The sequence below is a fragment of the Cucurbita moschata genome, unplaced genomic scaffold (genome assembly GCF_002738365.1).
Source record: "Cucurbita moschata cultivar Rifu unplaced genomic scaffold, Cmos_1.0 Cmo_Scf00024, whole genome shotgun sequence".
Lineage (NCBI taxonomy): Eukaryota > Viridiplantae > Streptophyta > Magnoliopsida > Cucurbitales > Cucurbitaceae > Cucurbita > Cucurbita moschata.
In genome coordinates this window covers 615,862-638,479 of record NW_019268540.1, presented here as the reverse complement: position 1 = coordinate 638,479, position 22,618 = coordinate 615,862, and the positions used below count along the sequence as shown (strand labels likewise).

Sequence of the window (22,618 nt, the reverse complement as noted above, 5' to 3'; positions counted from 1 at the left end):
ACTCATCAAAATAATAAATAAAATTTTGTGGCAAAGGGTGGTCCCTATAGTTTTTTCTTGGGCTTTTGCATTGGAATGGCTCATCATCAAGCCTATTGGGCCAATGTTTTGGGTGATCCATCAACCCTATTTAGCTCATATTATGGACGACCCATCAAGCTAGTTTTTTTTTGGCTTTTTAGAAATTAAGTCTCCTCAGATGGAAATTAACGTTCATATTCGGTCTCGGGTAACCAAAATTGAGAAGGGAATAAGTGCCAGGGTAAACGTTGGGCCCCGAAGGGGGTGGACTATGAGATCCCATATCGGTTGGAGAGGGGAACAAAATAAGGGTGTGGAAACCTCTCCCTAATCGACGCGTTTTAAAAACATTGGGGGAAGTCTGAAAGGAAAAACTCAGAGAGGACAATCTCGGCTAGTGATGGACTAGGGTTGTTACCGTGGGAGTTATTCTAGATTCCTCTGTTGTAGATTCAACTAACCGAACCCTTTTTTGGGTCCAATCAATCTTCTAAGCTTGCATCTCCTATACCTAGAAAGAAGTTAAAGCTCGTGTATATGAGCTAAATTGAAAGTCTTAAAAAAGTATTAATCAAATTAAAATTTTATTCAACTTTATCAACGTTAAAAGTGAGTATAGTTCAATGGTAATTGACTGAGAAAAAGAAAAAATAACTTTTAAATTAAAAACAAAAATTAGGGATATTTATTTATTAGAAAAAGTGACGTCATTAATTCGTGAGATTCTTGGAAAGATATGAAACCTTCTTTTTAATATTTAAATAAGAGAATAAAATTACACATAATTAGCAATTTCCTTAAATATCTTCCTCTTTACTTTTTTGACATTCCTTTTCATGATTTTTCTTGTTATACTTATCATGGCTCATTATCATTATTAAACATATTTTTAAGTACAAAAAAATTATTTTTCTCCTAGGCATCTTCTACTCGCCCAATTTCATAGCTAACAGATATTGTCATCTTTTGATGTTTCGTTCCACTCTAATACCATTTGTAATAACTCAAGCTTACCGCTAGTAGTATGACCTCTTTGGGCTCTCTCTTTCAGACTCGTTCTCAAAGTTCTAAAACGTTCTCACATCCTTGTAAAAAATGTTCTGTTCTAGTCTCCAACCAATGTAGGATCTCACACATCTCGACCCAAGCTGTTAAGGGCAAGAGAAATATTTCGCATATCTCCACGATGGTATAATATTGTGAGTTTTAAGTATGAACCCTCGTAGCTTTACTTGAGTGGACGTTCATCAAAGTGTGTTGGGTGGCTTGTTTTTAGCATCTAGAGAAAGCAAGTGAATCATTAATGGCGTCTATATTACAAAGAAATGGTCGTCAAATCTTCCTTCTCACTTGGCAAAGTTGGAGAATCAATGACTGCGGCAGAATAAGGCAAAGAATTTGATGAGCTCCATAGGGAAGTGAAATTAACACATCAACCAACTTTTTATCAGAATCTTACCACTATTTATGGATGATAAATAAAGAAGATTACTATAGAGTCCTGTGATATCGAGGACAACGAAACACTCTTTATAAGGGTGTGGAAACCTCTCCTTAACAGACACGTTTTAAAAACTTTGAGAGGAAGCTCGGAAGGGAAAGCCCAAAAAGGACAATATCTGTTAACGGTGGGCTTAGACCGTTACAAATCGGGAGATGTGCCACCAAGTAGACTGTTCCTCAAATGGGGTAGACACGAGATGGTGTGTCAGTAAGGACGCTAGGCCCTGAAGGGGGTGGATTTGGTGGGGGTCCCATATTGATAGGAGAAAGGAACGAGTGCTAGCAAGGACGCTGGACCTTAAAGAGAGATGGATTGTGATATCCCACATTGGTTGGGGAGGAGTAGGGCATGGAAACCTTTCTCTAGCAAATGCGTTTTAAAAACCTCAAGGAAAAGCCTGAGAGTGAAAGTCTAAGGAGGACAATATCTGCTAGCCATGGGCCTAGGTCGTTACAGTGTAATACACATCTAACCGACATGAACGACCAACCTAGAATTAACCAAGTGAGCGGTCATGGAGAAGGAAAGGTCAAACGCTTAGGTCCAACCGGGAATGAGCAACAGGACATCCTCATTTAGAAAGAAGGGTCAGGGTCGGTAGCTTTCCCCGTCCGTCATTTTTTTTATTATTATTAATTTTTTTTTGTTGTGGGTTTAGTCAAAAGAGTTGCTTAATATTGTTTGAGAAGGAATCATATCTTCCATTGAAGCTTAGTTTTATCATATTCTTTTACCTTTTTTTATTATTTTTTTAAAAAAAAAAAAATTCCTTTTAAAAGAAGAATAGAAGATGTGAATATCTATTCAACAAAATCTAGCATTAAAATTTAATAATTATATAAATAATTAAAGTTCATATTGGAAATGATTATCTCAAAGATTAGAATTTTAATCAATTTGATGGTTCTAAGATAAGATGCTCATACCCAATAAATTCAATTACTTAAATAAATTAATATCATTTAGATCCCACTCTTCCACTAACCCTTTCTTCTTCTTATTCTTGTTGTTATTATGTTCGGTTTCGAGTAATCAGCTTCGATCAACTCAATTTGGGTCGGGTCATGAACGTATGTAACAACTCAAGTCTATCACTAGCAAATATTGTCCATTTTGCCCAGTTACGTATCAACGTTAGTCTCACGGTTTTAAAACATGTCTACTAGGGAAAGGTTTTCACACCCTTATAATAAATGTTTTGTCACAATCCACCCTCCTTATAGCCCCAACGTCCTCGTTGGCACACCGCGTGGTATCTAACTCTAATACCATTTGTAATAGCTCAAGCCCACTACTAGTAGATATTGGCCACTTGGTCCGTTGTGTTTTGCCATCAACCTTACGATTTTAAAACGTGTCTACTATGGATAGGTTTCCACACCCTTATGATGAATGTTTCGTTCCCTTTGTGAATCAATGTGGGATCTCACACTCGGTATTCTCTTCGAGAGTTCCAACTACTCAAATATGATTATTTAAACCTCCGACCCGAACGAGTACATATCAAATTTAATTTAATTTGTGGAGGAATATGTTTGAAAATATTGGAAGATTTTGATTTTGTGAATCATTTGCCGAAATGTGATATTCCTCGAGATATAAAGGGGTTTGCGAGTAGGAGAATATGAATATTATACTCTTCATTCAATTATTTATTATTTTTGTTTTTAAAAATAAAAACATCAAACCAAATTGAGTTAAGTAGCTAATTACGGTAACAAAAATGTCATATACATACTCGTAATAATACGAGAGGGTTTTTAACCGTCCAAATTCACCGCTAGCATATTGTCATTTTAGGCTTTCCTTCAAGATTTTTAAAATGCGTCTACTAGGAAGATGTTTTCACGCCCTTAAAAAGAATGTTTCGTTCCCCTCTCTAACCAATGTGGGACCTCACAGGGTTTGTTCTTATTCCTTTTGTAATGCCTCGAGCCCAAGATTCATATTTGGATTTAGAATTTGAATTTGACACCCGACAAACTTGTCTTGAGTTGCTTTCAATAGTGAACGTTATCCCCACATATCAACACATACGTTTTCAGTATGTTTAACCTTACGTCATCCAATCACGGTTCAATCGTGTACCATTGTTGAACTCGAGCGTTACATAAAATGACGTCAGCCCAAAAAAAGATAATTTTTTTTTTATAATTATAATTAAAAGAAATAAAGTAATAGGAAAAAGAGATGGTCATGATTTGGTAATACATACGTAAGTATAAAATAAATAAGGGAGCGTAAGGAGGAGGAAACAAAATGTGGGGCCAGGACACGTGGGTACGACAGCAACCGTACCACGTGGCCTACGTTAAAGCCTGTAGGGCCCATGTATAATTTTTTATTTTTTTGGAGGGGACCACTTCGATTTTTATGTGTGGGGGAACAAGACAACCTAAAAGATGGATGTCTGGTCACTGCTCAGAAATGTGGTGCCATTAAATTAACTTTCCCACTCTCTCTCTCTTCCCTCTGTTTCTTCACGCGCCATTCTCCCGCCGTCCCCACCACTCTCCATTTCGAGAGAAATTAAATATTTTATTTTACCTAAATTTATTAGACTGGATATCTCTACTCAAATGTCTCTGTATGAACAATTTAAATTAAAATATTTATAATAAATATAAAGTGCATCGTATCAAACGTTTGTTAACATTTAGAAAGAAAATGAAAATGGGTCGCCAATGGCGGTTGTGGTTAGTTCAAGGATCTTACTCGGTCGAGTAAACTTCTTTATCATAATACACTTCCTTTAACGGACTCATTCGATCCATTGTATTAGAGCGATGAGCTTTAAAGGAGTAGGGAAGTCTTCCGCTTTGAAAATTTGAAGTATGGCCCTTCTCGATAAGGACCTACCGTTAGGGCATAAGCACCCTCCACATCCCGCTTCGAAATTTTCAATTCCTCTAGGAAACTCCTCTATTTTCTTTCGAGAGAGGCATTCTAGCTTCAAAGGTAGGTGAGCCAAGTCAAGATGTTTGACGAACGTTTGATGTACATTCACCAACATTTCTAATGCGATCTAGCCCTACTTCTTCATCATGAGGGATGCAGAGGAATGTTGGGATCATTAAGTGTCGAATCCTAATCCAAACCTTAGGTATGAGACAGATATCACAAACCCAGTTCGTCTAACGTTAAATAATTTGAAACCGATTGTCCGACACTTACAAGTCTACAATTGCTTCTACTGTCATTGCAAACATTGAGCGGGAATGGTAACGAGCGCACAAACAATGTCATTGTACAAGGGATACAATTCGCCAAGATAGAGTAAACAAAGTCGCCCAACCCCACTAGATTAGGAATACGAAGGAGACTTTCCCCTTCGAAAGGAGACCCGGGAAAGAGACCAACAGAAAAAAAGGACGACTAGCAACCATGCATGGTACTTCTCGACCGTGTCACCCAAGAACAGTTCAACGAGCGTCTCAAAGTGGTAGTTTTTATTAATTCTCTCTTTAAGTTGAAGCATAATACACATCACTAAGTAAGCAATAATGGAAAGATATGTCTTTATCCAACAGATTTTGTAGTTGAAAGTGGCTTTAAGAGAAGAAACAATCTTTAATGAAAGCTACTTCTTGCCCTCATTACCTTTACACCAAACACCCAACTTTTATTACCTTTTTTGGATCAAAACCTTCTCTATCTATGAACTCATTCAGACATTTCAAAACATCATCAAATTCTTCGAAGATTTTCAAGAACATGGGAAGAACATTTGAAGCAGTGGATAGAACAGTAAGAACTTTATACACAAGGAATGTAGCTGGATTGTTTCAAACTGCAGAAAAGAAGCAGTTTCAGCTCCTTTACCAACAAAAGCAGTTCCAGAAATTCCTAGTTTTCATCGAAATGTTCTATAAAAGAGGCTAAATTACTACACTACTTACTTGCTAAGCTGCTAATATTTAGGATTCTGTCTTGCGCTCTGAATCCAAGCTATCTAAGGATGGTGGCGAAACGAGCTTGCTGCTGCTACTCATCGTCTTAACTTCTTCGCTCGAGTATATAAAGATCCTCTTCACCATCTTGCAGAATTCTGGCCATGGATCATCCCCCACGAGCATCATGTCGTATTCATCGTCGGTGAAAACGATAGACCACTTGTTCATTTCGCGAAGTTCTCCTTTTATTTCAAACACGTTCTCGAGTTCGTCTATGAGATCTTCGTACCCTTTCAGTGTCGTTAAGTCAACTGCTCGACCAACAGCAACTCCTTGCATTTGTACCTTCTCAAGAAATCAATAGTGAATGTTTTTAGTCAATAGAAAACAACAAAAAGATAAAGATTTGGAACGTGATTAGACCTTTGTACGTGTTCTCGACGATGAATTCGGAATGTGATTCGTCTGTGTTCCTTTCATCGACAGCTCTGATGCAACTTGCTGCTGCTCCTTTCCTGCATCGGCTTGAGATGTCACAGCAGCTATCGGTACTGGATCCTTGGCAATGTCGGTGGCCACCGTAGTTTGGCAACACGATTTCTTCTCCAAGGAAGGGACAATGCTAGAGTTCTTTTTCAAATCGATCCCGAATATTCGGCAGCCGAGAGAGATGTCGGGTTTATTCCCTTTCTCCGATTGATCATGCTCAATGAGCTCACTGCTAGGCTTTGAAGTACTAGATGGAGAATAAGGGGAGGGAAGAGGCTTCAGGGAGTTATTACAGACTGGAGGAGGAGGAGAAGGCCAAATGCCTTCAACATGTGCCATTGGATTGCAGTGGCTTCGACTGCTATCGACATTGACATCGAGCGTTTGCTGCCAGAGAGACCAAACAACCTGGTTACCGCTGCTCGGAACATCATTAGCACCACTTAGTTGGGGTATCTCGTGAGGAATCGTCGATCCGTGAAGCCAAAAACCCGTAGGAGTCGAGCTAGAAGTGTTCTCTACAACCCCACAATCAACATACATTGGAATCAAACATAATGACAAGGAAGAAGCTAGCCTTTTCGAACGAAAAAGCAACTCGTTTTCCCGCTTACCAGGAGGAGGAACCTCGACGGGTCGAGCCCTCTTACTCTTTATGGATGGATGAGTGAAGTTTAAGGACGCAGACGGTACAAACGGTTCGATTTCCCACGGAGAAACTCGCTCGGGCCTCTGGATTGCAGCAGCTTCATCCCATTGAATCTAGTAAATGCCAAGTATCATAAGTTGTGTATTATCTTTAAGAATCTAATTCAAGCATACAATGTTCACCTTCAGTGATCGCCATTTAGAATCAGACCAAACTGGGGATATGTCTCCAACACCAACAATAGTACCAGTGAACCTTCTCTCCGGTGATTCCTCTCCTTCAAATCTCATCTTAAAACGCATCCCGACTTCATATCTGTTCTTTATCGTTTCCAAGTATTTGTTTAAGCCGATGATGAATTGGCTAGTTCTGTCGATGACGATTCGTTACAGCTAAATCGTACCAAAAAGCCAGGATTTAACGTGCAGAAACAAACCTCGGCTTGTAATACACGACGAAAAACGTCTGCGTACGAACAGCATGAGAAGCAGTAGCAAGAACTCCAAGATGCATACTATGGCTAGATATCACAGAGGAAGGCATCACACTCTTCTGTCGAGCCTGTCGTCGAACCCCGACTCTTAGTTCCCCATTGTCACCCCTAACAAAAGTGAATCAAGTGTCATTTATCATACAACAAAATGCAAAACAATGATGAACTCCCTATATCTAAGTATTCCATGTATGAACCTTAAGAACACAAAGGCATCCCCAGCAACGAGTCGTTTCGATACAACGAACGTACTCCACCCTGTCGTTAGCAAATGCCTCCGTGGTTGACCTGGTTCCACAACATAAGATCAAACAGAGAAGAACAGACAGCTTTGGTCATCATGATCAGCTGAAGTGTACCTCTGAAAATATGCTTAAATTTCCACTCATGTCCATGAAGATCCTTGGCAGCTAGCTCCTGAGTTGGGGTGGACTGACTCATATCCTAGGATTAGTTTAGAACAGACAAACATTAAGAAACCAAACCAAAAAGGACACAAAAACAAGACAACAATTGAGCTTACAAGGGGAGGAAGGCATTCAGTGGCATGTTTTTTAAGAACAGAGAAACCTCCATGAGTGCTAGTATCAGAAGCTGTCAAAATCTTACAAAAAGAATGAACAGTTGGCCTTGTCCGCTCAGGCGGCTCTGGATCAGGGCATTGCGGCTCACTTTGCTGCTCATCCACCCACCAAAAAACATTACAACCAAACAACAAACAACAGAACAACATTAAAACCAAACATATACATACATCAGCTTCTGGTTGTAAAGTGATTTGAGCATAGACCTCATCCGTTTCCTTTTCAGCCTGAAAATTGGAAGAATCAACAAAAACAACAGCAGAGGGACAAGAACAACAACAACAAAAAAAGGGTAATAATTACCAACAAACGAATGTTCACGACACGACAGAGGATCTTAGAAGGAAGATCAAAATGAGGGATTTGGTGATTGAGTTCATGATTTGTTGACTCTTCCAGCTGATGAAGAACAAACAAACAGAAGAAATCTCAGCCTCAAAGAATTGAAAAGGGTTTTAAGTTTGAAATGGAAGAGAGTTGAAAATACTTGTTCCATATGCCCTTGAGGGAAGTAAAAAACCCTCTCTCCATTGAAAGGAACTTCAACAAGAGGCCCTGCACAAGCCTTCCATAGCTCCTCAAACAGACCCTCACCTTCCAAACCTACCCACCAAGCAAAAACAATCAAACACTCCAAAAACTGGTCGGAATTTACAAAATTCCTTGGTTTCTGCTAAAACCCATATCAGAAAACAGAGAAGAAATTTCAGGGTCTCTCACCTTTGCAAAACTCCGCCGGATTCTGCTCTGAAAGCGTCATTCAATTCAAATGGGTAATAGAAAACAACAAGAACAAGAACAAATGAAAATAGACCAGAATCTGGCTACCCCATTTACCGATCAAAGGACAAAACCCAGAAGAAAGAAAGCGCGAGAGAGAGAGGAAAAGAAGAAAAAAGGTAAGAAAACAGAGCGGTTATGCAAGCAATGATAATTAGGAGTAGAAGTTGTTTGTTTAAGGACTGTAACAGAGTGTGGGTGTGATTATTATTATCTGCAGTGCTTCGGTTACAAATCAGGTTGTTATTTTGTTTGAGAGAAAGGGTTGTTTTGGGGGCAAATTTTGTTGGTGTCTTTAATTTCATTGCCTGTGCCTGTGCGTGTGCCTCTCTCCCTCTCTCTCTCTTCTGTATTAAGGGAGCTGACTTAACGTTACCAAATCCCCAAAAAATGGCTTTCTCAGACGCCTCTGTTGTCTGTCCATCTCTGCCTGCAAGTGCTGTCGCCGTCTCTCTCTCTCTTTCTCTCTCTCTCTCTCTTTGAGATGGGGAGAGAGCTCTTTGGAGCACTCTGTTTCTCTCTTCTTTCTCTCCTCTTCTCTTCACTTTGCTTCTTTTTCTAATTTTGTATAAACAAAGGTCTATTCTTCCAATTATTTCTTCTAAATGAGGGGAGGCCCATTTTTCCAATTTTTCAAATATGTTTTGTATTTTTAGATTCACTCCATTTCTCTAGAAATCGAGAGAAGAATGAACCATTCAGCGGTTATCGAGGTTCCACAAGCGCTACTTCCCGATACTGTATTTGAAGCAGTTGTTTGAATTCGTTATGATATGCAACTGAAAAAGTTCTTGCGAATGGGAAAAGGGGCGGCTTGTATGTGGGGATGTTCTTATTTTACCCGAAGGGTTTGAATTAGCCCCCTCCCGATCGTATTTCTCCTGAAATTAAACAAACGATGGGCAATCTGTCTTTATTCTTGTGATAGGACCTTCCTGAATGGGGCGGTTTGAATGTGGGGCTGTTTTTATTTTAACCAAAGGGTTTGAATTAGCTATTTCTCCTGAAATTAAAGAAACTATGGACAATATGTGGGCCCGTTCCTGATCAGAAATATAGTGAAATCACTTCTCCTATTCTTTATGTCGTGTGTCTAAAAAATGTTCCCTCCTTAAAATTGGCCTAATAAAGGTGTTTTAAAATGGTAAGGCTAATGATGATACGTAACGGACAAAAGTGGATAATATCTACTAACGGTGGATTGAGGTTGTTACAAATGGTATCAGAGTCAAACGCTGGACAGTATGCAAGCAAGGACGATGTCTACTAATAGTGGGTTTTGAGTTGTTACAAATGGTATCGGAGCTAGATATTGGGATATCGTGCTTGCGAGGATGCTAGACCCTTGATTGTGAGACCCCATTGTGTCAACGAGGACGTTAACCTCCCAAAGGTGTAGATTGTGAGATCCTACGTCGGTTGGATAGATAGAGAGGAACAAAACATTCTTAAATTTTTTTTTGTCTTCAAACTTTATTTATATTAATTCAAATTGATTTTGATTATTTAATGATTTATCCATTTGAATAGTAAAACTTATTAAATATAAAAATTGATTAAATCTATGTTATAAATTTTGTGACAATTTAATTAATTAATTTTTTTAATTTACAAATGGTTGGTCAATAAAATATTAAACTAATATTATAATTTATTTAATTGATAAATACGAGATTTTTTTTATAAAAAAACATAAATGAATGGCAATTAACTATGAAGTCGCATAATTTCACCTAAATTTTAAAAAAATAATCCAAATCCCAAAGCGTAAAGCTATAATTTATAAATTTATTAATATTAAAAGTATTGGGAGAAAAAAAATATAATATATTTTATTATATATGAAGTACTAGGTTGTTCTCGTTTTCTTGTTAAGATAAAAGTAAAAAAATAATAAAAAGTGTAAGCAACCTGTGATAGGTGGGAAATTTCGTACCGTGGGAATATGTCCCACCTATCATTATTCTTTTATTATTTTTCAATTTATAGTTTATTATATTTCCAATAAATATTTAATTTAAGGTTGCTGGACTTTTTAGGTAATTTCATCGAAAATATAAAATAGATTTATGGGTACACATTATTTTTTTTTTTTTTTAAGGAAAGTTACCATTTATTATGATTATTATATATGGGCTGTGGCACATACGCGTGTCATAGTGTAGGCGAACGTGCTGAGACGAGAGTATCTCGGGTGACTTCCTTTGAAATGAGTTTTTCAAGGACTGTATCGGGTGTCACAATCGCACTCTTGATGGCAGCGGATTTGCGATTGTGCGGCACTCACTTTTCAATGATAAGTGAGCTAAGCCAATTCGTTCTTGCGTCGCCTACGGCCAAGCGACGTATGCTCGAGCCTCTGGCCTCAGTTTAAGAGAAGGTTTTAGAAAATGAGGGTAGAGAGAGATTTTCGAAAGAGAGATTTTTGAAAGAGACGTTATATAAGCAAGCAAGAGAGAAATAACAACGGCTCACAGTATATAACCTTGGGTAGGGAGAAGTTGACAACGAGTTGTATTCCCCTATAGTACATTTTGAGGCATTTCATGTGTGTCAGGCCTAGACATGATATTTCTGAAACGTCATACTTCCTAAAGAATATAAAAAGACATAAAGGGTTTGGCTTGTCATGGGCATGCGGCCATGGGCAACACGCCTTAGACGAGCATGACTGTGACATCCTCCCCCACCTAATTGGTTGACGTCCCTGTCAACCGACTACTTTCAAACCTGGCGATGTGGGTGGCAGCAGAGTCCAGATCTTCGGCGCGTTCCTAGCTGGTTTCCTCCGTAGGGAGATTCTTCCATTTGACAAGGAATTCATGAATCTTCCGTACAGGTCTTCCTATCTTCCTAACCCTGTCGGCTAGGATCTCCTCTATTTCTTTGGTGTCTCTTTGTTTCAGATCGATGCTCGGTCTAGTGATTACATTTCGCTGGTCGTTGTCTGGGTCAGGGTGATAGGGCTTCAAGTTGCTCACATGAATTACTGGGTGGATTTTCATCCATGTGGGTAGCGCAACTCTGTAGGAGGTAGCCCCAATCTTTTTCAGGACTTCATCCGGGCCTTCATATTTTCGAACTAGTCTCTGGTCCTTTCGGCTGCGAAATCTGATCTGTTCTGGTCTCAACTTGATGAGGACTTGATCTCCGAATTGGAGGGGGCGATGCTTCTTGTCCGCCCACTTCATATGCTTGGAAGCTTTCTCTAAATATGTCCGGGCTATATATATTGTCTACTTCCATTCTCTTGTGAAGTTTTGAGCTTGAGGGTTTTTTCCTGCATAAGGATGATCAATAATATGGGGCAAGGCTGGTTGTCGTCCACTTACAATTTCGAAGGGACTCTTTCCCGTAGACGAACTCGTTTGACAATTGAAACAAAATTGGGCGACATCTAGCAATTGTATCCAGTTCTTCTGACGAGCGTCGACGAAGTGACGTAAGTATTCTTCGAGCAAGCAGTTGAACCGTTCCGTCTATCCATCGGTTTGAGGATGATAGCTCAAGAAGATGTTTACAGTTGTTCCCAAGAAGGCGAATAATTCGGTCCAGAATGTGCCAATGAATCTACCATCCCTATCACTGATGATGCTCGACGGAATGCCCCATAACTTTACAATGTGTGTGAAAAATAGTTGGACTGTTAGTTCAGTCGAGCATAATTTGGGAGTGGGGATGAACGTCGCATATTTCGAGAACAGTTCTACGATAACCAAGATGGCGTCATATTCTCCGACTTTTGGGAGGTGTGTTATGAAGTCCAGAGACACACTTTTTCAAGGCCTTATTGGCACAGGTAGAGGTTCCAAGAGTCCCGAGATCTTGGCTTTCTCGACTTTGTCCTATTGGCAAATGAGGCACGTCTTGGTGTACTGCATGATGTCGTCCCGCATATTTGGCCAGAAGTACCCTTTTTTATTAGGGCATATGTTCTTTGCCACCCAGGGTGTCCAACCCATAAAATATCATGACATTCCTGAATAAGCTTCTTCCTCAGTTCTCCCGTTCTTGGGACGTATAATCTGTTTCCTTTAGTTATTAGAAGGTCTCCATCGACCCAAAACTGTCGTGTCTTCCCAGCTTTAGCTAGTTCGACGACGGCTTTGGCCGATGGGTCTTTATGTAAATGTTCTTTGATGATGTCGCGTATCGATCCATCGATCTTACTTGAGTGAATATGGGCTAACATGCATAGGGCCGCATGTTCGCCCTTCCGACTTAGCGCGTCGGCTGCTTGATTACTCTTTCCTGCCTTGTGTTCAAATTTGAAGTCGAATTCAGCCAATGACTCCTGTCACCGGGCTTGTTTTGCCGTCAATTTTGGTTGATCGAAGAAATGGCAAATGGCGCTGTTATCCGTCTTCACTACGAACTGTGATCCCAAGAGATACTGTGTAACGATAAGGGTTTCAAAAAGGCACAAAAAAAAAAAAAATAAAGAAAACGCCTTAAATCTCGCCGGAAATCGCGGGATTTTCGGTGAGGTATGTCTTGCCAGCAAGGGCATATTAATGCCTTGAGTCCCTATATTAAACCCTAGGAACGTTATTAGCCGTCTTTTCCTTTTGAGTCACTGTCATACCTGTGAGGGAGGAGCCGAAAGGTTTAGGTGAGGGATCGAAAACGTCGCGAGACTTCAGACTTCTGTGAGCCTTAGGTAGGAGCAAACCGACGCCAGGGTACTTTGGGACAAGCGGGACAGATGCATCGCCAAGGACGACGGAAGGCGGTGGTCTCATCGGCAACGACAGTTGAACTCTGCGATTAGGGTTCATTGGCATCCTCAGGTGAGGAAGACGGAGCAGCGGGTTGCGGGTCGGGTTCTTCGGGTACCCGCGAGCTCGCTCAGCCAACGTGCGACCCACTGTTGCGGCCCGCACGCTTGGAGTCTGCGTGAGACATTGACGTTGGGCCGCGTATCCATTCCAGCCCAAGACCGGCGAATTTAAGCGCGCCCATTCGAGGATTGTCCTGATCCTCCTTCTTGTCTGGCATAGTCTCAACTCCTGTGTCGTTGCTCTCTTGAATGGACACTTGGAATGTAGTGAGAGAGGCCCGATGAGGACAGTAGGACAGTCTGTGGGGGCCTTTACACAACAGGCATTGTAAAAGTGTCGTCGGGTGGCTCTTTTGAGGGTAAGGCCCTCGAGATGTCCCTGCTTGGTTGTTTTGAGGAGGTCTATTTGTCCACCTGCTTGGTCTGTCGTTACTTCTGTTTGGCTTATTGGGGCTTCCATTTCAATGACCTGGCGGTTTATATGTTTTGCCCCCAGTGTTTAGGGCCTGTGTTGTTCTTCTTTGGTAACCCGCTTCGTTCCCAAATTCTAGGAGTCTCTCAGTGCTGGCAATTGCGGTAGCTAGGTCTTGGACCTTTTTCTCGTGTATTTTTGTTTTGGCCCACGGTTGTAACCCGTTTATAAAGAAGAATACCTTGTCCTTCTCTGATGTGCCCCTGATATCTAGCATCAAGTCGAGAACTGTCTAACATAGTCCCTTATGCTTCCAGTTTGTTTTAGGGCTATTAGTTCATCCATTGCTAGATGTTCTACGTTTTCGGGGAAGAATTGGTCCCTCAACTCTCTCTTGAGGTCTTCCCACAAGTCGATGGTGCACAGTCCATTCTCGATATCTTGCACCGTCGTACGCCACCAAAGTTTTGCATCGTCTATGAGATACATTAAGGCTATTGTCACTTTTATGTCGTCGGTACAAGCCGTTATGGCTTTGAAGTACTGTTCGACATCAAAGATAAGATTCTCCAACTCTTTGGCGTCCCGGTTCCCTTTGAAAGGTCTGGGGTCTGGGAACTTCAGTTTGTTAGATCCTATATTAGTTTGCTCAGCCGTGACGTTCTCCACGGCTTTCATGGTCACCTCAATTTGGGTGCTCATGACGGCCATCTTTTCTTGGATGGCATCAATCGTTGTTCTGAATTCTTCAGCTAATCCATTGAATAAACTCATCATTGTATTTTGTAGCACGTCAAACTCTTCGCCACGTTCCTCCTTGTGCACGACAGAGCTATCGGGGCTACCAGACGGTCTTGAGCTGCTCGTAGGAGCAACTCTTTCTTCGAGCGAGGTCACTCGAAACATCAGTCCTGCGATTGGCAACCCATCCAGGCGGTTGCCCATTGCGTCGATTTCTACGACTTTTCCATTTAATTCCGTCACCCGTGCTTCCAGGAAGCGGATGGTGTTAGGGACTTCTTTGAGGAACAACATTTCCTCCTTTATTAAGGTAAGCTGGTCGGCTTGTGATTTGGGTGTCGACTTTGTCATCGACATGTTTTCGGTCTTTGCTATGTCACGGAGCTAACAAAGCTCTGATACCACTTGTCATAATTGCACTCTTGATGGCAGTGAACTTGCGATTGTGCAGCACTCACTTTCCAACGAAAAGTGAGCTCAGACAATTCGTTCTTGCGTCGCCTACGACCAAGCGACGTATGCTTGAGCCTCTGGCCTCAGTTTTAAAAGAAAGTTTTAGAAAACGAGGGTAGAGAGATTTTTGAAAGAGACATTATATAAGCAAGCAAGAGAGAAATAACAACCACAGTATATAACCTTGGGTAGGGAGAAGTTGACAACTAGTCGTATTCCCTATAGTACATTATGAGGCATTCCATGTCTGGCAGGCCTAGACATGATATTTATGAAATGTCATACTTCCTAGACATACAAAAGTAAACACTAAAATATGAAAAGACATAAAGGGTTTGGCTTGTCATGGGCATGCGGCCATGGGTAACACGCCTTGGACAAGCATGACCATGACACCGGGCAGCACGGGGTGTGCCGGTATTGCGCCCCAGCCCGCCTGTTGGAGGTTGCTACATACATCCGCTATCCGATACGGTATCCGTAAATGACACGACATGGTTACAGGAGGGCCAATGCCTCGATAGAACCTGGATGGATGGATGTTCGGGAAGTCCCGATGAGATGAGCAACACGGGGCCTGTTCTCGATGGCACGATTGAATGGGTTGTGATGGCCAACGACATCCCGAGACTCGGGATGGCGCCAAGACATATGAATCATGTCAATGGGGATCAAGATGACAAGATGAGATGCGACGTTGCATTGAGAGACCTTGACCCCGAGTAGAGGCAAGGTCGAGCCGAATGACAGTCATGAAAACTAAGAGCGTGTAATGAGTGGCAATTTTGAAATTATATGAAATTAAAAGGCATACCTAATCATCCTCTTCATCTGCGTCTTGCCTTTCACAGTGAAGCCCCGGGTCCAGACTCATTTGTTCTTGCAATCTTGCGAAATCTTGATTCCATGGCCGCTGTTTGACATATTCTTGTTCGTTCTGATCCAATGCTTCTTCTTCGCCGACTTGGAGCCGTATTTCGTTCATCGAGAAGGTTGTATAGCAGCAACGGCGACCATGATTTGGCAAATACCATCGCTGAATTTAACAAGGTATTTTGGATTTCAACGATTAGTATTTGTACAGAATTGGAAGTATATATCGTTGTGTATACGAGCTTTGTTAAAGATTATGAACAAGTATGCACTGTACTATCAAATAGGGAAAGTGAAAAGGGGAAATTTCGTTAGGCATTTCTCTCATCGTTTATTAGAAATCGGAGATACTTTGTGTCTGGCCATTTTATGGCCGCTGCTATTGTGATTAGAAGAAAGGCAAAGATGCTCGTTTCCAGACTTAGGATTTCATCTTACTCTTCATCATGATCAACATTTTACACAACTCAGTAAGTCATGGCAATGAAGGTTAAATGTCGGAATGGCTCTCATAGTCTAAATTATGTGTTTAAGGACTATGAATTTAGTTTTGATTATTATACCATTATATACTTTGTTTGTCTTTAACTCATGATGGAAGAGCTTGATTTCAGAACAAATAACTCAAACGGATCTGTAAAGCGGAGACTTCTACGGGTGGTCTGTTACAAAGTTTTGCATTATGTCCTACTCCATTGTTGCATGGTCACTCTGTACAAATATTATCTTTGTTACTTTATTATATCATTGACAAAAACAAAAATTTTTTGAATTGGATCTTATGAATCTCTATTTTTTCATGTGCAAATACTTATTTTAGCTGTGTAGTCTGATTCTGAAGCAGTATCCTTCTTATCCAACTTCGTAATTTTTGTTCAGGAAATGGAATCAGTATTTGGAGACCTTCCTCCTAGTGGGATTTCAGGTTCTTCACATAACAGATTTACAGTTGAAAAGTCTGCAATAACGCCTCAAGAATGTGAAAATGCCGTGTCTTTGACCCATGTTGGCAGAGCTGGGGAAGCTCAAATGGTCGATGTTTCTCCAAAAGAAAGCACCAAAAGAATTGCAATTGCTAGTTGCAATGTAATTCTTGGCAAGAAGGTGTTTGATTTGGTCTTAGCTAACCAAATGGCCAAGGGCGATGTCCTCAGTGTTGCTAAAATTGCAGGAATAAGTGGAGCAAAGCACACAAGCACTCTAATTCCACTTTGTCATAACATAACCCTGTCACATGTGCGAGTCGACCTTCATTTAAATCCCAAAAATTACAGTGTGGATATAGAAGGAGAAGCTGCATCAACAGGTAAAACAGGAGTTGAAATGGAAGCAATGACAGCGGTGACCATTGCTGGCCTTACGGTCTATGATATGTGCAAAGCAGCTTCAAAAGATATTCAGATCACAAATGTGCGACTTGAAAGTAAAACGGGTGGGAAGAGTGGACAATGGTCAAGGGAGGAGTAAAAGCTTAAAGGTACATGTGTTGTTTTACTTCTTCTGAATGTTTGAGACAGTTGATTTGATGCACATTTTCAAGAAAATCTGGTTTGGTTTTACCTTGGATTGAAAAGTAGTTTGTCCTTGAGATTATTAGGTGAACTCTAAAGTTAAAAAAAGGAAAGATTAGTAGGTGAACCCTTGACAGTCATGTTACAAGAACCCCCATGACTACATCTACGCATGATCTACGCCCCCTCCCCCTTCTTTCTTCTATAAGCTTACTTGGATGCATCTCTTACCACTGCACTTTCTTTTTTACTTCTAAATCTTTTTTGATCTACCCTTTTCAAACCCCAAATAATAGTTACAAAAAGTTCAAAGACTGAAGCCCACAAAGAGGTGTTAAATTCAACACTATCCTAATCCTCTTCTTCAGGGACGGACCCAAGTAACAACACCCTTATTCTAGCTTCTTTCCTGGAACCTTGGAAACAATCATATGAGACACATATTTAGATGTCAATTTTTTTAGGATTAAGGCTATCTTGTATGATTCCATCCACCCATGCTCTTTTTTCTATTTAGGATATCATAATGTAATTTCTTACTGTTTTATTTTCAAGGATTCCCCCAATACCTTTGATAAAAAAGCTCAGGAAAGTCATCTAGTCCTGGTGTTTAGTTGATACATTTGTTGTAAGGCCATTTCAATTTCTTTACGTACAAAGTTGTTAGTTTTACATTGATTTCCACTATAACTCTTGGACTCGTGTGTCTTGGAACTTTTTGAATATGGATTGCATATGGCGATTCAAAATTAGCTTTAGAATAAGAAAGGTATCTTCAACACGACTTATGCCCCCTCGTCATTCGCTTGGACCAATAAAAATTCCCTTGATTTCATTGTTCTTATGTTGCAATTCGACTTTAGCATAGAACCATTTTGTATTCTTATCTCTCCATCTTAGCTACTTTTGACGGAATCTCTATTTCTAATAGATTTCCTCTTCCTCAAGTATGTTGTCTAACTGTTGTTTAATGGAATGAATTATGTCCAAGTTAGGAGGGAAATTTTCTTTCGTAAGTAGCCTTCAACAGTTCCTCTTGTACCACATTTGAAAGCTTTGAGAGACTTGCTTCTTTGCAATTGTGGTCAGGAGAGAATTTTGTGTGATTGTCATAGTTTTCCACATAGTGGAGTCTCGTTTTGTGGGTATGTTTTTTTTTAAATCCAATTTTGAAGTTCACATTTCTTATTTTTGTTGTTTTCTTTTAATTTCTCAATCATTTTTATACTTATTCCCGTGGTAGAAATGAAAAGTTTTTTTCCCGTCATTAGATTCGTGTCTTTAACGTATCAATAACAATAAAAAGTTGTGGTTCTCAGTTTTGATAGAGATTCGTGGTTGAGCTCTATTGAACTGATAGTGTGCTCTAGAGAAGAAGAGAGAAGTTGACATACTTATGAGCTAGACTATTAGTTGACTATTTGAGTAGAGACTCGGTAGTACTTTGTTTAGTTTAGGAGTATGATTGTTGGGATTGCTGTCATCAATTAAAAGTTGCATTATACGTTATTTAGTATTAACTCTCGTAAACTATATAGCCTTTGCCTTCTCTTACTAGTTATAGTTCAATTGATTTAGACATAGAACTCGAGCAAAAGGTTCGAAGTCCACCCTAAAATAAATTGCACAACATTGGAGTGTCAATTGGATTCTCTTTTTGCTACTGCACTGTAATATTGGAGGCCCATAAGGGTCTATCTTGCCTTATATATATATATATATATATATATTGAACTATGAAGTCATGATATCAGTAACAGAAAGTATGTCTACTAATTTGAGCTATTTTTACTAAATATTTTATTATGTGATAAATTTATCATTGATTAAATTAGATTTGTCATTATTACCAAAGATCCTACATTTTAATAAGCATTGCGACATGGATTTTTGTATTATATTACATAAAAAAGTTATTGAGAAATTTGAATGGATATTCTAAAGTCTTCAAAGATGTATATCCATGTATTCATAAAAGTAATTATAAGTAGCATTTGTTTTAAATTTGTACCCTTTTTTCTTTGACCGTAAAAATAGCTTATTGATTACCCTTAATTTTAATAATGATAAATCAATATGTTTTTATTTATCATAATTAAACATTTATCTTGCATGTTAATTAGCTTTCTTGATAACATTTTTAAGACCAATTTTCCTTTTCAATAATGATTAAATTTGTAGTTGTCTTTTTTTTATACTTCAAGAAATTAAAGTCAAAGTTTACATTTTTTTTTTTTTTTTTTTTGTCATGGTAATTAAAGGTCTTTTTGATAATGTTTTACAATCTAATTCACTACCATGGCATAAACCCTCTTTGTTGTTCTCGTCGACGCCCAACAATTGGCAATCAGCACAACGACAACGATGATAGGATAGAGAGAATACCAACCCAAAGCATCAAAATTGTCCTAGTTGCATTCGACAACAATGGTGTGATGGCTACGCCTCCCCTGTTTGGGCTCTTGCTCGAATCGAAACGTTTATGCCTTGGTAGGCCTTCGACTCAATCTAATAGCCTACCTATTGGGCGACAATGAAAGAGAGTTTTCGCATGGGTTCATCATTTGATACAGAACGGATTTCATAACCACCATCCATCACCAATCACATTCCACATCCCACTTCAAACTTGTCTGTTGATTCCTCGGGGTACCCCTCTATTCTATTTCGAGAAAGGCATTCCAGCTTCAAAGGCAGGTGAGCCGGGTTAGGAAGAAGTTTGATTGCTGGGATGGGATTGAATCCATCCTACTCGAACCACTCCACCACGAATAAGAGTCCGAAGGTTGGATAGGCAGTCAAGATAGGAACTCCTATCTGTAGGGCGGGCTTTTAAGGCAAAGATGCACTACTCCATCTGGAAAGAGTTTTCCCTTGTGGAGAAAGAGAAGAACACATTATTTAAAGGTCAGGCCAGAAGGGAGTCAAAAATCAATAGAAAAAATCTCTTCTCGACCGACGGGACACTACGTCTGGGTCTTATTCCATCTCAAACTCGGATTAGGAAGAGTGCCCTTGAACTACAGATCAATCATAATACACAATACCCAAAAATATATCGATTCTCGACGAGAAAGAAAAAAAAGGGGGAGGGGAAGAGGAGATTCAGGATAGTCACTCTGCTACATCTAACCGAAACGGAGAGGAGAGTACGTCGACAACAAAGGTTTTCAAATTTTCTTTTTTTCTTTTTTAATTCATGGATGTTACATAAACAACAAAGTACAAAACATGGGCAAAGGACCAAAATGGATATGAATTTTAGAGATTTTGACATATTATAGATAAAATTAGATAATTTGGAATTGATTAAAAGTGCTCCACTTTGGAAAAAAACAGTAAACGGGGGCAAATGTGTCCAAATCTTTAAATTGAAAAAAAAAAAAACAAATAACCTCCAAGTTAGAGGCTTAGTTACTTAAATAGATATTAAATACATTACACCAAAAAAAAAAAAAAAAAACCATAAATCCCAAATGTCATGAAGAAAATTCCTATTTTTCTTTTAATTTTCCCCCTTTTTTTTTTTTGTTATTCCTGTTTTGTCCCTAAGGAACACAAATCCCATCTCAGGGTCAGACATCACGTGCACCCACGTGGAGCGAACCCGATCCGAGAACCCGCCAAATCGTACACGACCCGAAACCCTTGCTGTTGAATATTCCCAATTATCGACAATCCGGACATGGTACCCGCAAACGCAAAGCAAAAGCTTCCACTGTCGTCTACCGGTATCAAATAATTTGTCGCCGGCAATGCCATGTCAGCTCCCCGGAAATGCAGCACCACTGTCGGGACCTTCACCGCCGACTGTCCCGACAAGTCGTAACACGTATCGAACAGCGAAAACTCGGGACCTCTTTTTAAATGGGACGCGCCAGCCCGGAACGCGTCGCGAAGAGCAGTGTACGCCGGTCGGGTCAGCCGGGTTACCGATGTACCCGAATCGATTATGACGCCGCCGTTGCCGGCCGAATCGAGCTTGAAGAGGGAGGCGGAGATGCCGCGGACTCGGACTCCGCCGACGCTGATTCCGATAAGTTCGACATAATAAAACGTTTCCAATTTCGGGTTCAAAATCAGAGGAGTGAACCGGGCGAGCCGGGAAATTGCCGCATCACCGAAAACCATAGAGGAGGGTTTGGAGGAAGCGGACCGGTCCACCAAACAATAAGAAAATTTATGGTTGAACCGGAGTCCGGTTTGAGAAGGGAAAGAAAACCGACCACGGCCAAGACCCAATAATCCAGCGGCACCGACGAAGAGGCCTTCATTGTCGTGGCCGCAGCCGAGGGCGACTTTGGCGATTTTATTCCCACGAAACGTGAGCGTTTCGGTGGCGAAATCGCCGGTGGTGAAGGACCCATCGCCGTAGGAGACTTGGTAGAGGCAGGTGTGGCGGCGAGTGTTGCAGCCGGAGGAGTCAAGGCGGCGGCAGAGAGGAGAGGAACAGGGGATTCCGGCGAAGGATTTGGATTTGAAGGGGTTAAAAATGGGATCAGATTGGGAGTAGCATTTCCGGCAAGGGGAGCATTGAAGCCAAACGACGTCGCTTCCGGTGTCAAGAACCATATAGATATATCTAGAAGGCGTTCCGACGCCAAGGCGGGTGAAGTACTCACCGCTACCTTGAGCAAGGCCGGAGATAACAGAGCTACTGAACCCGGCTCGCCGGAGAGGAGTCCGGCTCCGGGCAGCAGTCAGGGAGGTCAACGAGTCAACACGGAGGGCGTCGCGGTGGAGCCGGAGGTTGAAGAGATCGGAGGGGGTTTTGTTGGGAGAGAGTGAATCCAAATGGTGGAGCTCAACCGTGAGGGCGGCGGTGGATTCGAGCGTTTCTTGGGTGTCGAATTGGGGTTGTGGAAAGGGAAGGGGAGAGGGAATTGGAAGACGGCGGAGAGTAAGGGTTTGGAACTCCGACGCGGCGGAGGCGACGGCGGCGAAGAAGAAGAAGAAGAAGAAGAGGAGATATCTTGGAGGAGACTCCATTATAGAGAGAAGGAGATTTGGGTGTGGAATGGAAATTGGAGAGAGGAGAGGTTAAATTTTATAGAGAAAAAATAAAGCGATTTGCAGATTAAGCGGTTTGTGCGCTACTTTTATGAGTGTGGTTTCATTATCTTCCCTTTTTATTTTTATTTTTTATATTTAATTTTCAAAAACCTATTTTCTTATATTTTATTTTTATTTTTTTAATTACATATATATATATAACTTATTTTACGAACTGGGTTTTGTCTCTTTGACAAGTAAAGTTCATTGCAGATGATGAATTTGTCCACCCGCCTCTAAAACCGAAGCTTCTAGGCTATGACCCAAAAGTCTCGAAAAAACGTCGATGGGAATTCAAGACAACCTCCAGCATCTGTCCAAAATCACGACTCTCTACAATGTTATGATATTGTCCACTTTGAGCATAAAAGCTCTCATGGCGA

The 22,618-nt window shown here is 40.5% G+C and overlaps 3 protein-coding genes across 5 annotated transcripts; 1 reads left to right on the top strand and 2 right to left on the bottom strand.

Annotated features, from left to right (window-relative positions):
• Window positions 1-5,199: 5,199 nt before the first annotated feature.
• LOC111460847 (auxin response factor 18-like) lies at window positions 5,200-8,946 on the bottom strand. Its single transcript, XM_023104179.1, has 12 exons — window positions 8,354-8,946; window positions 8,121-8,236; window positions 7,937-8,032; window positions 7,804-7,860; window positions 7,573-7,725; window positions 7,409-7,493; window positions 7,247-7,337; window positions 6,993-7,157; window positions 6,739-6,925; window positions 6,522-6,669; window positions 5,842-6,425; window positions 5,200-5,763 (listed from the first exon to the last, which is right to left on the bottom strand). Exons 1-12 carry the CDS (start codon window positions 8,391-8,393, stop codon window positions 5,443-5,445), a joined length of 2,043 nt encoding a protein of 680 aa, XP_022959947.1. The 5' UTR covers window positions 8,394-8,946; the 3' UTR covers window positions 5,200-5,442.
• A 6,685-nt stretch (window positions 8,947-15,631) lies between these two features.
• On the top strand, window positions 15,632-17,310 carry LOC111460849 (cyclic pyranopterin monophosphate synthase, mitochondrial). 3 transcript variants are annotated; one of them, XM_023104181.1, is made up of 2 exons: window positions 15,632-15,849; window positions 16,552-17,310. In XM_023104181.1, the coding sequence occupies exons 1-2, from the start codon at window positions 15,745-15,747 to the stop codon at window positions 17,137-17,139; spliced, it is 693 nt and encodes a 230-aa protein (XP_022959949.1). In that variant the 5' UTR covers window positions 15,632-15,744; the 3' UTR covers window positions 17,140-17,310. The 3 variants fall into 3 exon arrangements, with proteins under 3 accessions (XP_022959949.1, XP_022959951.1, XP_022959950.1); XM_023104183.1 differs by lacking the exon at window positions 15,632-15,849 and adding an exon at window positions 15,910-16,142; XM_023104182.1 differs by lacking the exon at window positions 15,632-15,849 and adding an exon at window positions 16,235-16,332.
• Window positions 17,311-20,557: 3,247 nt separating this feature from the next.
• Window positions 20,558-22,227, bottom strand: LOC111460848 (aspartyl protease family protein 2). The gene has a single exon (XM_023104180.1). It carries the CDS (start codon window positions 22,170-22,172, stop codon window positions 20,766-20,768), a length of 1,407 nt encoding a protein of 468 aa, XP_022959948.1. The 5' UTR covers window positions 22,173-22,227; the 3' UTR covers window positions 20,558-20,765.
• Window positions 22,228-22,618: the final 391 nt, after the last annotated feature.